The 17,202-nt window shown below is 44.3% G+C and overlaps 1 protein-coding gene across 1 annotated transcript in view; it reads right to left on the reverse strand.

Moving 5' to 3' along the window:
• LOC142313263 (uncharacterized protein C10orf143 homolog) overlaps positions 1-16,702 on the reverse strand; it is a 29,741-nt gene extending 13,039 nt beyond the window's left edge. Inside the window, exons 1-2 of the mRNA XM_075352257.1 lie at positions 16,579-16,702; positions 12,490-12,598 (exon numbers count right to left, since the gene is read on the reverse strand). Coding sequence (XP_075208372.1) covers positions 12,490-12,598; positions 16,579-16,670 — 201 coding nt within the window. The 5' untranslated portion in view covers positions 16,671-16,702. The remainder of the gene's footprint in view (positions 1-12,489; positions 12,599-16,578) is intronic.
• Positions 16,703-17,202: the final 500 nt, after the last annotated feature.

Here is a 17,202-nt window from a genome sequence, read left to right on the forward strand (position 1 = left end):
GTGCAAAAAGGAAAAATAGTAAGATTTGTGTTTTTGTGCAGTTGACTTACCAAACATCACAAGGCAAAAACAAAAAAATAAAAACTCTTAGCTTAGATAGAGCAGGCCCAACCATGTACACCATACTGAAGATATACTTTGACCTTAACCTCCAGTTTTTAAGGAGTTGTCACACAAAAACAACCTCTTTCCATATGGCACATACTAGGAAAGGGCAGTCCACTATGGCTCTTCCATTGCTGGACCTGACTAAGTCATCCAAGTATTATCACTTTTTTAAATCAGCCATTTGCTTGGTACAGGCAAGTCCTTGGTTGTGAAGGGGTTAAAGTCCAAGTAGGTGTTTTGAGAAAGTGTTCACTAGGGGTGTGCATTATCTCCCCTGTATGATGCTGACCAATCATAACAGGCAAAAAAAAAAAAAAGTCGGATGTGCCTGCCATGATCGCCATCAGGACACATGGAAGCTCCAGAACTGAGCATTTGACTGCCTTGCACCAACGCCGAGACTGAGAACAGCTGATCGGTGGAGGTGTCAGGTGTTGGACCACGGCCGATCAGACATTGATGACCTATCCTAAAGGATGTAAAAGTGGTGCACAACCTCTAAGCTTCAATCTGCCATGTGTTGAATTCACTGTAAACTGCCAAACCTACAACATATGGATAAATTTTGTTTGCACAAAAAAAAAAAAAAAAAAAAAAACTCTGGGGTGTAAATTTGCACTAAAAAGTTGCACATAGTGAGTCAACCATGTACGTCTGGATTATGAAACCACATCCATAATGGCATCAGAAAAAAACAAAAACAGATGAACAAGTAAAAAATGAACTTCAAAATAGGCACAACTTAAAAAAAAACAAAAAAAAAAAAAAACAGGCAAATAAGAGACTTACAGGCCAAAGCTTGAAACTACTAAAACACAAAACAGCAAAAAAAAGTAATGAAAGTATGAAAATGGCCATTTTGATAAGCAAAACATCTCATATTTTTATTATTTTTTTTGCTTTTTGTTTTGGCATGCAAGTCTTTCCTTTTTGTCTGTTTGTAATGTGACTGGACTATGTCCATTTAACCGACCGTGCTTCCAGGCTCCCCTCCCCCATTAGCCACAGGGGTTTTTATCCTTTAGTGTTTGGTCTCTCTTGACCCATATATTTAGGTTTTACAACACAGAGTGAGGTAGTAATATAGAGTAGGACCCGCTACAATGAGATTGCCATGACATGGCTACTGGGCAGGTATGAAAATGGCCATTTTGATGTACAAAACACCTCAAATTTTTATATCGTTTTGCCTTTTTAGTAGTTTCACGCTTTGGCATGCAAGTCTTTCCTTTTTGTCTGTTTGTAATGTGTGACTGACCGTGTTTCCAGGCCCCCCTGCCCCATTAGCCACAGGTGTTTTCATCCATTAATGGTGGGTCTCTCTTGGCCCATATACAGTATGTAGGTTTTAAAACCCAGAGAGGAAGTAATATAGAGTAGGACCCAGTACAATGAGGTTGCCATGATGTGGCTACTGGGCAGGTATGAAAAAGGCCATTTTGGTATACAAAACACCTCAAATATTTTTTTTTTCACTTTTTTGTTTTTTTTAGTAGTTCCAACTTAAAAAAAGAATTTGGTGCAAAACAAAAAGCTTAAAACAGGAAAATCTAGTTTAAAAAAAAAAAAAGTAAATAAATATAGGTACAAATGCAAAAATGAACTGGGCCCTTTTTGTTTTGTTCCACTGCTCTTGTTATAAACTGAATCCATATCATGTTAGTGCAGACGTCCATGATTTGGGCAGAATTATGCACAGCCCAAACATCGTAAGTGAAAGCAGATTGCACTTGTATCTAATAAAGCAACACTGTGTAAAGGACGCTGTCAGCTCGGCTGTCTCCGCAGCTCGTCACCGGCGTCCTCCATGCTCCTATTAATGATGATGTACTGGCTGTCAGGCATCACAGTCAAGGTGAATGGGAAGACTACTCCTTCATATATTTATCACATGTGGCCAACCGGGCGGAACTAATGTGAAACATATGAATAATACTGGATGCATTCAGAGGATTATCCGGAGAAGCCCTTTTCTTTTTGGACAGGTGACCCTTCTGCTTTGGATTAGACGTGAATCATTTAATCCACTGGTGGCTTAAAGCTCCCACAGCAAGCACTAATGGACTTTACATTTGCACTTAGCAATGGAAAATGTTTTGAGATACCACCGACATTAATTCTGGTCTACTAAACTGCTGTGACCATGCGAGAAACCTATCCTGGCTTCCAAAACATCTTATTAAAGCCGAGAGCTACTCTCTGCTTTAGAATGAGGACTTATAAAAACGGGATTACGAGACACGGCAAGTGCGATTTAATGGCAAATTCTGTATCGGGGACAGAACGAGAATCATTTAGGAGATAAAAAAAACAAACAAAACTGTACACGGTATACAAGCAAAATATTATCTGCACTAATAACCTATTGTTGCTCGTAATAAGCAATTTAAAGGGGTTGTCCATTTCTGATTACTATACACCTGTCCATGCACTTTAGATACTTGTAGGTTGACAGCTTTTCCTCCAGATTTCACCATTATTTCTATGCATAATGAGGGATAAGTCACTTCTAGACACATCTGTCACTTATCTCCAATAAAAATGGATTGGGTATGTTGAAATTCAACATGCCCAATCTTCCCTACTCCCTGAATATTTGGCCTCAGTGCAGACTCCTACACTGTACACACAAGATAGTCAACTTTGTTCCTCTAGGACTGTCTAAATTTCATCTAATGTATAAGGGTAGCTTAATTAACAAAGACTGGAATATCACTATCAACAATCCACTGGATAATTACTGGATCGGGGTCTCTGAACCGAGACTCACTGCCGAGACCCACACTGATCACCTCAATAAAAAGGGCAAAATAGTGGAGAGCAGGGCTGTGTTCGGCGCAACAGAGTGGCAAGGTGCCTGCTCAGCCAGTCAATGGAGGACTACAGCATTTTTCCCCTAAAGACGGCACGAGCCCCCACACAGGCCCTCCCTACACAGCGCGGGCCCCCCTACACAGCGCGGGCCCCCCACACGGGCCCTCCCAACACAGCGCGGGCCCCCCACACGGGCCCTCCCTATACAGCGCGGGCCCCCCACACGGGCCCTCCTTATACAGCGCGGGCCCCCCACACGGGCCCTCCCTATACAGCGCGGGCCCCCCACACGGGCCCTCCCTATACAGCGCGGGCCCCCCACACGGGCCCTCCCTATACAGCGCGGGCCCCCCACACGGGCCCTCCCTATACAGCGCGGGCTCCCACATGGTCTCCTACATAAATGAATCACCCCTGTTCACCAGTCGTTCTGCTCCGGCCTCCGGTACATTGTCGCTTTGGACAGCACATGTGATGATGTGACAATGATTGGTGGAAGACTAAGCCAGGGAGAGGACATGGTGCAGCCCACAGTCCACCGTTTTCAGCCCTTCGGTTGTGTCGGTCTGCGAGTCGAACTGGAACAGACACAGGGCTTTTTCATAATTTTTTTTGGGGGTACACACTACATCTATTAATCCTTTTGCTACCCCAAGTGTGAGCCACTCAAACACTGCAAGCAGCTCGCAATGGGCAGTATATGTGAAGCACCCGAACACTGTTTTTTGTAAAGTCTGTTCAGTATGAACACCAAACTTTACTTTTCAAGTTCGCTCATCTCTAGTTGTGGGACATTACACCATTGGATTATGTCGGAAGTTTGAGGATTTTTTTTTTAATTAATAAATTGGTGAATGAGAGTGTGAAGGAGTCTTTAATCACAAAAACTATTTTCTCCTGTGTTTTTTGTTTTTAACTTTACATTTACTGGGTTAGTAATGGGGTGGGTGATATACACCTCTCCATTACTAACCCCTGGGCTTGAGGCAAGCTGTCATTTCACAGCTGATATCATCAACCCCAAAAATATTACCCTGATTACCACCTCACCAGGGCAATCAAGAAGAGTCATGCAAAGTGCTAGAATTAGCACATCTAACGGATGCGCCATTTCTGGTGTGACTGCAGGCTGCTAATTTTAGGCTGGGAAGAACCAAATAATCATGGGCCTTCCCAGCCTGATAATACCAGCCCCCAACTGCACTTTACCTTGGCTGGTTATCAAAATAGGGGGCATGCCAAGCTGTTTTTCTTAAGTATTTATTTATTCCAGATGCACATTTGTTTACTGGGCAATCATCCTGCTCTTACCCACATTTTGCAGCCCCCTAGTCCTTACTATGACCATTTTACAGTCCAAAAGATGGGTCCCCTATTGACTTATATGGGTTTCGGGGTTATGTTTGGGTAACAAACCAAACTTAACTAAACTAAAGTCCAGCCGAACCTGAACATTCATAGGTCCGCTCATCCTCTATTTATTGAATGTAAAGTAGGAGTCACATGCTGAATTCCTGGCACTACCAGCCTCAGCTTCTAAGAGTGAGGTTGTTAATGGTCGTCTGAGGAAGGTTCTGTTGATGAATACACTTAGGCAAATCATGGAAATACGCTGCTGGCAGCTCCTGTCGTCTCAGATGTGCTTGATGTGAGAGAAGTCAATAGATTCTACAGGCATCTTAGGCCATTATAGGGGTTGTCCAGGCATGGGGCATAAGTCCACAGTCCCTTTATGTGACTGCAGACGTGGGAATCCTCATACTGTGTGTGCTCTCAGGATTCTCCAGGACCTGCGCAAGAAGCAGTTGGGTTTGTTACCGCAATTATGTGATTTGCATATATGGGGGTCACATGCCAACTAAACATCATCAGCCTCACGCAGTACAAGTGAATTGAGCGAGGCCAGACATGTCTAGTCGGAATGTGGCCGGAAGTATGGAAATCACATATTTGTGGTCACACAGCCATGCACTCCCAGCACCGGAGAATCCTGATAGCATGTACTAGAGGGATTCAAAAAGGTAAGTCACACAGACTTTCTCTCCAAGCCTGGACAACGCCTTTATGGCTGCTCAAAGTGGCACAAGCAACATGTGGCCTTTCATTGTCATATTGAGAAACTGATCCTGGGACACTTTGGAGAAATGGCCACACCACTGGTGGCACCAATGATCCATTCCGTACTGCAAGTGAAAATGATTGATGCCTTATGTGTGGTATGAAACATCCAGTCTCCACACAAACCATTAGAAGGTCTTGACATATGACATTGGGCTACGATCCAGACACCTGACTACAGTTGTCCATTGACATCAGGTCACCGATCTCAAAGGCTATCATGGCGCAGAGGCTGGAAAAAAAAAAAGGAGATCTTTCCTATTCACCAGGGAGTCCTATTTTTTCTTGAACGCATTGATATCTGAAGATTAGACTGAAGATCACGTGGGCAACTCACAAAGAGGCCTTCACGAGAGAATGTCATAATGGTTCTACTCCTAGGATTAAGGTGTCAGGCAGCATAATGTATAGTAACCAGACCTCAGTAGCCTTCATTCAAGGTACACCAAAAGCTCAGGGTAACATTGGATTTGGTCGTAGAACCTTTGGTGCAGCCATTTTTCAAAATTTTTCCTGGAGACATTTTTTCAACATGACAACCCCAAGCTAAAGATTGCTGGAGCTACCGTGATCGGCCTGTATGGCCTAAATGTGCTCGAGGCTGCGTCGTCTCTGGACTGATGGGAGACAGATGAAATAGAATTGGACAAACGTTCAGGGGAAAACAAAAAACAAACCAGACATCTAATGCTAAGCCAACACAAGTCAAACTACATGCATACATGGAGGGAGCGCCAGGTAGCTATCGAATGTGCACAGACGCGAGGACACGCTTAGGCCATCCTACAAGCAATCCTTAGTGACCAAGGTGAGAGTCATCCAGTCCTGACCTTCTCCCAGAAAAAAAATATCCAAGTGCCGCTCTATTCCATCTCACGCCTTATCCGTCGTGTGTTACTTTACATTTTTCACACTAAGAGCCGCAGAATAGCAGCGTGTGTGAATGTGCTAAGGCATCTCGCGTGATGTGAACTTTGAGCTCGACAACTAAGAAAAGGAATGTCTTATCGTATATTATAAAGTGAAAAAGAAAATCTCCAGAGTTTTCAGATGTAACGCGTAACAGCATGTCGCTAAGGAGGAAAAACATATTGACAGGTCGCTGGGAACGTGAAAAAGTACGAACGGAAAATAAGAGACTGGACGAAAATGTTTGGAAACAAAACACATGTATAGCGGCTCGGAAGTGCGGACTCCGTAGTGAGAAAGCCGAGATTCTTATAATACGGAAGTGAACACACAGCAGTTACTAAAAAGACATCCCATCTTAGGGGAATCTGCTTTTTTTCCCAAAATTCTGGAGAACTGCTTTATAAAACTATATCCACCTTCATGACAAATATTGCTTTATTGTTGCAGTGCATGAAAAATGGAAAACTAAGCAAATTTGTATTCAGTCTTGATGGAAATAAACAAAGTGTCTAGTTTTTTTTCAGACCTCTGAAAAAACTGTGTAGTTGGCGTTACACTTCCTTCTGTCAGTAAGAAGCATTCATTCGCACGTAGCCCACAATCATGCGTTTTGTTAAAGCACCACTCCAGGATTGTTTTTTTTCTTTTCAGTATTGGAGTGGAGCTTTAAATCTAAGCCCCCTACCCTTTGTCATATATGTGAAGGCACAGCCCTGTTCAATGTCTGTCAGGGGTTAATGTTCTTAATTTGGCCAGCCATGGATCCCTTTTGTGTGGTAACTCGTGTTTGTTAAGTCATTGTTTTCTGCCGGACTCATCGGAGCCTTCCATTGATTGAGGTTGTGTCTTGCTAAGTTAATGTAAATCCCCTCAGCCTCTCTGTCTACCTCACTCGGAAGAGAATTATACTGAAAAATTACCTATGCGAATTGGAATGCCACCCAATAACAGCACAGCCATATTCCACCAATCTGGTAAAACCTAAGGGGTGCTTCACACACAGCGAGCTCGCTGCTGAGTCACGCTTTTTGTGACGCAGCAGTGACCTCGTTAGCGATCTCGCTGTGTGTGACACTGAGCAGCGATCTGGCCCCTGCTGCGAGATCGCTGCTCGTTACACACAGCCCTGGTTCGTTTTCTTCAAAGGCGCTCTCCCGCTGTGACACACAGATCGCTGTGTGTGACAGCGAGAGAGCGACAAATGAAGCGAGCAGGGAGCAGGAGCCGGCATCGGGCAGCTGCGGTAAGCTGTAACCAAGATAAACATCGGGTAACCAAGGTGGTTACCCGATATTTACCTTAGTTACCAGCCTCCGCAGCTCTCACGCTGCCTGTGCTGCCGGCTCCGGCTCTCTGCACATGTAGCTGCTGTACACATCGGGTTAATTAACCTGATGTGTACTGTAGCTAGGAGAGCAAGGAGCCAGCGTTAAGCTAAGCGGTGTGCGCTGGTAACTAATGTTAACATCGGGTAACCATACCCGATGTTTACCTTAGTTACCAGTGTCCGCAGCTTCCAGACGCCGGCTCCCTGCAAGCGCAGCGTCGCTTGCACGTCGCTGCTGGCTGGGGGCTGGTCACTGGTCGCTGGTGAGATCTGCCTGTTTGACAGCTCACCAGCGACCATGTAGCGATGCAGCAGCGATCCTGACCAGGTCAGATCGCTGGTCGGATCGCTGCTGCATCGCTAAAGTGTGAAGGTACCCTAACACCCTGGAATGTGTGCCCAGGAGATATTTAAAAAAAAAAAAAAAAAAAAAAAAAAAAAAAAAGGGACTGGTTGAGTCACCAGGGTGTCCTTTTGCTACATGGCTTCAACCTAGTGGTTTCAGTCTACATTGCTTCAATCTAGGAGTTTTGGTCCTGGTTGAAAGTCCTTTATCAAGCCTAGGCACTTTGGCGCCGTAAGGCCGGTTTCACACATCCGGCTTTTTGCCGTTTTGCCGGATCCGGCGCTCTCCCGTACAGATAATACAGTACAATGACAGCGCTGTAACTTCCGGGTCACATGCGCCGGTCACATGACAGCATGTGACCGGCGCTTGTTGCGCTGTCATTGTACTGTATTAACTGTACGGGAGAGCGCCGGATCCGGCAAAACGGCAAAAATCCGGATGTGTGAAACCGGCCTAAGGGGATCAGAAACTGGATTATACTGCGCAGGAGTACTGCTGAGGATTCTAGGATTCAGCTGGAAGAAACCCAGTTTGGGACGATTTGGTTACCTAGCTAGGGACTTTGCTGTGCTTGTGAAGCTTCCTACACTTGTCCCTATCCGGTGTTCACGGTGGGTGCCTGCCAAAAGCAGGGTGCTGCTGGTTTGGGGTATGTGACCATGGAAGCCCTGAAGGCACGAGTATTCCAATCCCTGGTGAGACAGAGGAAGTGCGAGACACTTACCTTTTATATCGTGTGATTTGCATGGTTTTGTGTTATATGCCTTTCACTGTTGGGGATCCAATAAAGTCTAATTATTGTGGTTCAAGCACCCTGTGTTGTCTGAGTAGTGTTCTGTCCATGGGTAAGGAGTTTGGTCATTCAGTTGGTTTGAGGCCTGGTCCATGCGGTCTTTCTAAAGGCGGCCGGGCCAGCGGACAAGAGCACCCACTGACCCCTGTGTCTCCACAATATAGTCACCTTCCATCGGCTTCACTTTTTCTGATGCCGCCTTGGTCTCCCAGCCCCATCTTGTGGCCATAACTTCTGACTGTCCAGAAGTTATGTCACAGCTCCCAATGCAAGTCTGAGATCCAGAGCGAGATTCTCAGACTTGTATTGAGTTGTAACCTCGGGTGCACTTCATGAAACACTGGAGCCACCAGCAGGTCACAAATCAGTGACCGACGAGGGTAGCGGCGATGGAAGGCGAGTTTAAGATGAGGGGAGGGGGGGGGGGGGCAGGTTCAAAGCACTACTCCAGCGTTTTTTTTCTTTTCAACACTGAAGTGGCGCTTTAAATCTAAGCACCATGCCCCAGTCAAATACTCACCTTCCAGCGGCTTCACCTTTTTTCGTAATTGCTCCGGTCCCACTGCGCCATCTTGTGACTGCTGCTTCTGAGTCACTCCCAATGCAAGTGTATGAGAGTTAGAATGAGGCTCTCATAGACTTGTACTTGATCTGTGTCCTGTGGCACACTCCATGAAAAACTGGAGCTGCCGGCAGGTCACAAACAACAGAAGACTGACCGGAATGAAAAAGAGGAAAGCGCCAGAAGGTGAGTATAATACAGGGAGCAGGGGACTTAGGTTTAAAGCATCACTGCAGTGGTGCAATTAAAAAAAAAAAGCCGCTGGAGTGGTATTTTAAAATGACTGGGCAGTAGAAATTTAACATACTATCCTTCTTACCTCCCATTATTATCTGTCAAGGTAGAGTCTGGAGGCCCCCAAAGACAATTAATGGTCACCATGTTTGGCCCATATTAAGGAGGATGTCCACGATAGGCAGCATCTTTCACCCCAACGTCGGCTGTTTGTAGTTCTCGCAATGGCTAAATGCGCACAATGTATAAAGTTGAAACACCCCAGCTCCGAAAACTTTATTGTGGTCATTCTTTGGTACTGCAGAGCAGCTCCCAATGAAGTGAATGGTACCTAAGCTGCAATTCTTCAGAATGGAAACTACAATGTACAGAGATGGGCTGTATGGGTGCAATCTCTATGTACAGCTGGCAAGAGCTGTAACCAGCTGAATGGTGGGGTGACATGTCCTGAGGAGCTAACCTGAAAATAGGCCATCAATACCCTAAAGTCCTATACTGCTCTTAGCCTATGGTGGTTGGAGGCAATAAAAAGGGAGCTGCTCATGTTAAATATTTTTTTACTGTCAATTAATTCATAACATAAAATAATTGAAACTATAATCACTAACAACAGAAAGGGAGCCGGTTCAGGTGCTTGGTGCACCATTGACGTTACCAGCATTTCAGGGTGCCCTCCCACCTACATGGTGTCCATTTGTGAGCCCTAACAGGGACAGTGTTGCCAATGTATGTTAAGTGCTGTGGAATTAATAGCGCTATATAAATGAATAAATATTATTTCATCAAAATAAGACTATTTGAAAAGATACATTGGACAATAAAAATGTATCTTTTGTAAAGGCGTCCATTCCCTTTAAAGAGCTGTGAAAATGTACATAGTTAGCGTTCAGCCATATGGCCCTATTGGGCACAAAACATTCCTAAACGTGTTTCCCAGGAACAAGAAAAAAAAGCTTGAAACACTAAGGGGTACTTTGCACGTTGCGACATCGCTACCATGATATCGTCGGGGTCACGTCTTTAGTGACGCACATCCGGCGCCGGTAACGACATCGCAACGTGTGAATCCTAGATGAGCCGATAAACGATCACAAAAGCGTCGAAAATCGGTAATCTGTGTAGTGTCGGTCATTTTCATAATGTCGGGTCGACTGCAGGTACGATGTTTGTTGCTCCTGTGTGTAAACCCGCAGGAGCGACAAACCTCTCCTTACCTGCGTCCCGACGGCAATGCGGAAGGGAGAAGGTGGGCGGGATGTTATGTCCCGCTCATCTCCACCCCTCCGCTTCAATTGGCTGGCCGATTAGTGACGTCGCGGTGACGCCGCACGACCCGCCCCCTTGAAGGAGGGATAGTTCGGCAGTCACAGCGACGTCGCAGGGCAGGTATGTGCGTGTGAAGCTGCCGTAGCGATAATGTTCGCTACGGCAGCAATCACAAGAAATCGCATGTGCGACGGGGGCGGGTGCTATCGCGCTGGACATCGCTAGCATCGGCTAGCGATGTCGCAGCGTGCAAAGTACCCCTAAGGCTATGTTCACACGTTGCATTTTTGTTGCTTTTTTTACATGTTTTATGCAAATTAAAAGCTGCATTTTACATTAAAAGCAACTTATGAGATAACAAAAATCTCTTGTACACTTATTTTTTCCTGGCTGAAAAGGAAACCTGCTGTGTTTTTCAAAGAAGTAGTGTGTCAATTCTTTCAGGGTTTTTGCTGCTTTCCCCCCCCCATTGAAAGCAACAAGAAAGTGCAAAACCGCAGCTGTATTTTTTGCTGCTTTTGTGGTGAATGAAACTAGCTTTAAACATGTGGTGTAGATAAATGACAAACCAAAAAAAAAAAAAAAAAAAAAAAAAAATCGCAGCAAAAATAAAGTGCAGCAAAACCTGCTTTTTGGAATCAACTTTTTTGCTGCCGGGAGAGCAGGTTTTGCTGCAGAAAAAAAATGCAGCAAAAATGTAACGTGTGAACACAGCCTAAGAGGGGTGGTCTGGTCAATGTTATTGTTGACCCTTGAGATCGGTGAGGGTAGTGAAATACTCGGACTTGCTATACTCTTAACGAGTAGGTCCTAATACTCCGGTACTCGTTACGAGTCCAATGCAAGTCAACGGGAAATGCGAATAATTGTCTGCTGGACCCTACAAAGCGGTCTGGGGGCTGAGTAAAAGGCTGAGATGGATGCATGATTGTTTAAAAGCCAGGTGATAAAAAGTCGCCGGCTTTTTTAAACAATCAGCTGGGTCCTTCGCTCCCTGGTGCTGCGCTCCCCTGTGCGGCGCTCCCCGATCCCCGGTGCGGCGCTCCCCGATCCCCGGTGCGGCGCTCCCCGATCCCCGGTGCGGCGCTCCCCGATTCCCGGTGCGGCGCTCCCCAATCCCCGGTGCTGCGCTCCCCGCCCGGTCCTAATTTAGGATTGGGCGGGGAGGTAGCGGGGGAGCGAAGCACATGGCAGCGGGGAGCGCAGCACCAGGGAGCAAAGGACCTGGGTGGGGAGCGTGCATCAGCTGATTGTTGAAAAAAGCCGGCGGCTTTTTATCGCCCAGCTTTTAAACAATCATGCATCCATCTCAGCCTTTTACTCAACCCCCAGACCGCTTTGTAAGGTCCAGCAGACAATTACTCACATTTCCCATTGACTTGCATTGGACTCGCTACTACTAACGAGTAATTACAAGGATACTCGCGGAGTAACGAGTAGCCCAAATACCATACTACTCGGCAAGTACCGAGTAGTAACGAGTATACTCGCTCATCCCTAGTGTCGGACCCATAATATATATTTTATATCACACACACAGCTGTGTGTAATGTGTAGCAGCTAAGTTCTGCACATCAATAGGGTAGGGTCTGATTTGCAAACCAGCTGCAAATGTAGACTGTTTACCACCAGCCTTTGCTGGCTTGTGAACAGCTATAGGTGGGGCTGCCAGGTGTCGGACCCCCCGCTGATACGATACTGATAGGCCATCTAAATATAACTAAGGATGAACCCTTATAAAGGGATTGTCTCATCAGATGCCACTTCTTGAATGCAGCAAAGTCACATGCAGACCGAAAAGCTGAACAAACTGCCAATCAGTGGCAGAAATCAGAGGACCAACTTCAGGTCTGCACTGCACATGCGGGATGTCACCATCACCACAGAAGGTATTGTCTGCTTTAAACTGATAAAGCATCCTGGAATGTGATTTATGCTCGTCAGACAAGTGCAACTCTGAAGAACAAACAAAACACAAACATATATGAAGATATCAGATGACCTACATTGAGTGAATGGTCCATAGCAGCGTCCATACACTGCCGCTTCCTCAGGTTCACCACATTCAAATCAACAGCCATGTCTTCACAAATCTCCATGTTTGCTGCAGGGATCCTAAGAGAAGCAGAAACACAGAGACATTATATAATGCAACTTTAGTGCCAACTAGTAAATAATAATATCAAAGAAAAGCCCCTTTAATCACAGTTCGGGGTGAGCGAGTGTAGAAACAGCTGTGAAAAGTGTTTATGGGAAAACAACCCTTTACGTGTCCACAGATGTCACATTATCCGGGTGTTAGTGTCCAGTGGAACGCATCAGCCGAGGATGAGTTATATGGAGTCATCTGCCGTCCCGAAATGGAACTTTCCCTGGAACTCATAAGAGTCAGACACGTTCCCAGTAAAGACCTGGATCATGTCAGCGCTTATAAAACACTCTAAGCTTTGCCATTCAGATACATCAGGGTGTACTTTGTATTTCTTGGATGCACCGGACCTTTGACTCCTTTTACTGATAAACTTTGTATCCAATTCCGAAGTTTAACAACTTTCTCATTTTCCTTGAAAGGGGAATCTTTTTTTTGTGTTTTAATTTGAGATTTCATAAAACCTCATGCAAAATTCTGTTACTGTATTACACTGTGGATATTCCCCATTCCGGGAACGGGCCATATTCCATAACTAGTCATCGGCTCCAAACATGGCGTCTCTGCAGAGCGCAGTATGACGGAGCTATTCTTCCCAGAACCAATACATTGAGACTGGAATATTCCCATGATTTATTATCCAATGGGACAAAGAACGATTTTTTTTCTTGCTTGATAAAGCCCAAATATAGGGTGAAACGTTGCCTGATTGTCTTGATGGTATAAAGAAATATGGAGAATACTCCTGGGACGCTGTCTACTTCTCCACTGTGCTTTTTTTTTCCATGTTTATTTATGCAATAAACAGGAAAAAAAATATCATAATGTGTCCCATTGGATAATAAATCAGAGGAATATTCCAGTCTCAAAGTATTGTTTCTGGGGAGAATAGTTCCATCATTCAACCAGAGGGAAAAACCCCTCCATATGACATTATGGGCATACTGCAGTAAAGATGAACCCCCTATGGTGAGGTACCGTGGCTCTACACCCATTGGAAGTCAATGGTATATACAAGAAAATTAATCAAGACACATAGATCTCAAGAAAGCAGCCTTCACGATTGTCACAAGCCTCAATATGTGAATATAGGTTATAAAGTTGTAATAAAAAAAGTTTATGTGCCTAAGTCCATGAAAACATATTGCAGTAGGACAAGAAGGAGATATCTAGGTATAAATGGCTGGTTCACTTAGTTGTTCACGTGATTTCAGTAAAAGGCAGAACCTTATCCTGAAACATTGTACTTAAGACTCCAGAAACCATGCCTGTCCTATAAAGTAATTACAGGACTATCCGGACCGGCTTGCTGAGCGGACCACTGGCAAAAGTGTGTAGAAAGGCCGTGCTTGTCTGGGTCGGAAGCAGTTTCGACAAAAAAAACAAACAAAAAAAACAAAACTAGCACACCATGTAACGGAAATCAGACAGACCCCATTATAGTCAAGAGAATCCGTCAGGTGCCTAGACCTTCCATCCCTTAAAGGGAACTTAAATAAGTGAAATATGGAAATAACTAATGCAGATGTGAATGGATTTCTGTGAAAGCTACATATAAATATTAGTACAAAAAGTTACAAAAGTAAAGGTTAAGACTATACAACTCCTGCTATAATATCTGGAAAAACAGAACACTGCAGTCTCGATAGTCTGCTAGCCAACTTCAGCACCCAGCTAGTCATCTCACTGGCCCCAAAACAGTAAGAAAAGACACAGTCACTAATGTTAATTGCTGATAGAAAAGGACCACAAGAGTTAGGAAACGCGTCTCGTATCTTGCCTCCTAAGTGTCATGAGTATTCCCTGGGATAAGTAGCAGTGCTGACCTAGAAGACTGAAAAACTTTAGGATCTGCTGAATCTGTGATAATGGGATCTTGTAATACAGTAGTTTTGGGGCACTGTGTGATAATGGGACCTTGTACTAGGTTTGGGGCACTGTGTGATAATACGATCATGTTCTAGATTTGGGGCACTGTGAGATAATACGATCATGTTCTAGTTTTGGGGTACTGTGTGATAATACGATCATGTTCTAGTTTTGGGGCACTGTGTGATAATACGATCATGTTTTAGTTTTGGGGCACTGTGTGATAATACGATCATGTTTTAGTTTTGGGGCACTGTGTGATAATACGATCATGTTTTAGTTTTGGGGCACTGTGTGATAATACGATCATGTTTTAGTTTTGGGGCACTGTGTGATAATACGATCATGTTCTAGTTTTGGGGCACTGTGTGATAATACGATCATGTTTTAGTTTTGGGGCACTGTGTGATAATACGATCATGTTTTAGTTTTGGGGCACTGTGTGATAATACGATCATGTTTTAGTTTTGGGGCACTGTGTGATAATACGATCATGTTTTAGTTTTGGGGCACTGTGTGATAATACGATCATGTTTTAGTTTTGGGGCACTGTGTGATAATACGATCATGTTTTAGTTTTGGGGCACTGTGTGATAATACGATCATGTTTTAGTTTTGGGGCACTGTGTGATAATACGATCATGTTTTAGTTTTGGGGCACTGTGTGATAATACGATCATGTTTTAGTTTTGGGGCACTGTGTGATAATACGATCATGTTTTAGTTTTGGGGCACTGTGTGATAATACGATCATGTTCTAGTTTTGGGGCACTGTGAGATAATACGATCATGTTCTAGTTTTGGGGCACTGTGAGATAATACGATCATGTTCTAGTTTTGGGGCACTGTGTGATAATACGATCATGTTCTAGTTTTGGGGCACTGTGTGATAATACGATCATGTTCTAGTTTTGGGGCACTGTGTGATAATACGATCATGTTTTAGTTTTGGGGCACTGTGTGATAATACGATCATGTTCTAGTTTTGGGGCACTGTGTGATAATACGATCATGTTCTAGTTTTGGGGCACTGTGTGATAATACGATCATGTTTTAGTTTTGGGGCACTGTGTGATAATACGATCATGTTTTAGTTTTGGGGCACTGTGTGATAATACGATCATGTTTTAGTTTTGGGGCACTGTGTGATAATACGATCATGTTTTAGTTTTGGGGCACTGTGTGATAATACGATCATGTTTTAGTTTTGGGGCACTGTGTGATAATACGATCATGTTTTAGTTTTGGGGCACTGTGTGATAATACGATCATGTTCTAGTTTTGGCGCACTGTGTGATAATACGATCATGTTCTAGTTTTGGGGCACTGTGTGATAATACGATCATGTTCTAGGTTTGGGGCACTGTGTGATAATACGATCATGTTCTAGGTTTGGGGCACTGTGTGATAATACGATCATGTTCTAGTTTTGGCGCACTGTGTGATAATACGATCATGTTCTAGTTTTGGGGCACTGTGTGATAATACGATCATGTTCTAGGTTTGGGGCACTGTGTGATAATACGATCATGTTCTAGTTTTGGCGCACTGTGTGATAATACAATCATGTTCTAGTTATGGCGCACTGTGTGATAATACGATCAGGTTCTAGTTTTGGGGCACTGTGTGATAATACGATCAGGTTCTAGTTTTGGGGCACTGTGTGATAATACGATCAGGTTCTAGTTTTGGGGCACTGTGTGATAATGGGACCTTGTACTAGCTTTGGGGCACTGTGTGATAACAAGTTTGTACTAGGGCACTGTGTGATAATGGGATCATTTTCTAGTTTTGGGACATTGTAATAATGGGATCATGTTCTAGTGTTAGGGCACTGTGTGATATTATGGGACCTTGTAATGGTTTTCAGGCACTGTATGATAATGCAACATGGCTTTAGTTTTGGGGCAATGTGTAGTTATGGGATTGTGTTCTGGTTTTAGGGCACTGTTATAACAGAATGCCCAAGACTGATTTAACCCATTCTTAGAAGACAGAATGAAGATCACTTACCCACTGCACCCTACAGTGTGCTAGGACATGATTTGGTTCCTAATTTGGTTAGGATAAAACTTACCGTCCGCACGGCCTGGTAGTGAGCGCAGGCTGGTGAGAGCCGCTCCGCCGTGCCGTGCAGTGCCGCCGGGTGAGCAGCCGCCGCCCGCCCATTCACCGCGCGCACAGCACAGAACGTGTATAGTGTTACAATGTATCATTCGGCCCTCCCTCCAGCCAATCAGCGCGCGGCATTCGAATGCGGTGACGTCATTCAGCGGTCTACTAGAAACAAGGAAGCAGGGAGAGGATAGCCCCTTAACCCCCTGTGCTCCGTGTCTTTCATTTTCAGCACAGTGCATGAGAGCTATAATGCAGTTTCCTTTTAAACAATCTGACAGATTCCTCTTTGGCTCCTTCCCAAAGAAAAGGGATGGGGCTTTGTTATCTACTTTATGTTTATTTTGTAATTAATATGAAAAGTGCAGCAACTGTACAAATAGTTTTTAGTAAAAGTTTTATGTCTACAGCTTTAGTGCAGAGCTATGTCCTTGGACACAGTCTACACATACTGTATATAATATAGTCATGACCTTGACATACTTTCACTAGTCCTCTACAAAATGTACCTTATGTGATAGTAGTTCTTATGGAAATCAAAAAGGACATTTTCCATGGTGCATAAGACCTGGTGGAGTGTATTGAT

Source organism: Anomaloglossus baeobatrachus, chromosome 5, assembly GCF_048569485.1.
Source record: "Anomaloglossus baeobatrachus isolate aAnoBae1 chromosome 5, aAnoBae1.hap1, whole genome shotgun sequence".
NCBI lineage: Eukaryota > Metazoa > Chordata > Amphibia > Anura > Aromobatidae > Anomaloglossus > Anomaloglossus baeobatrachus.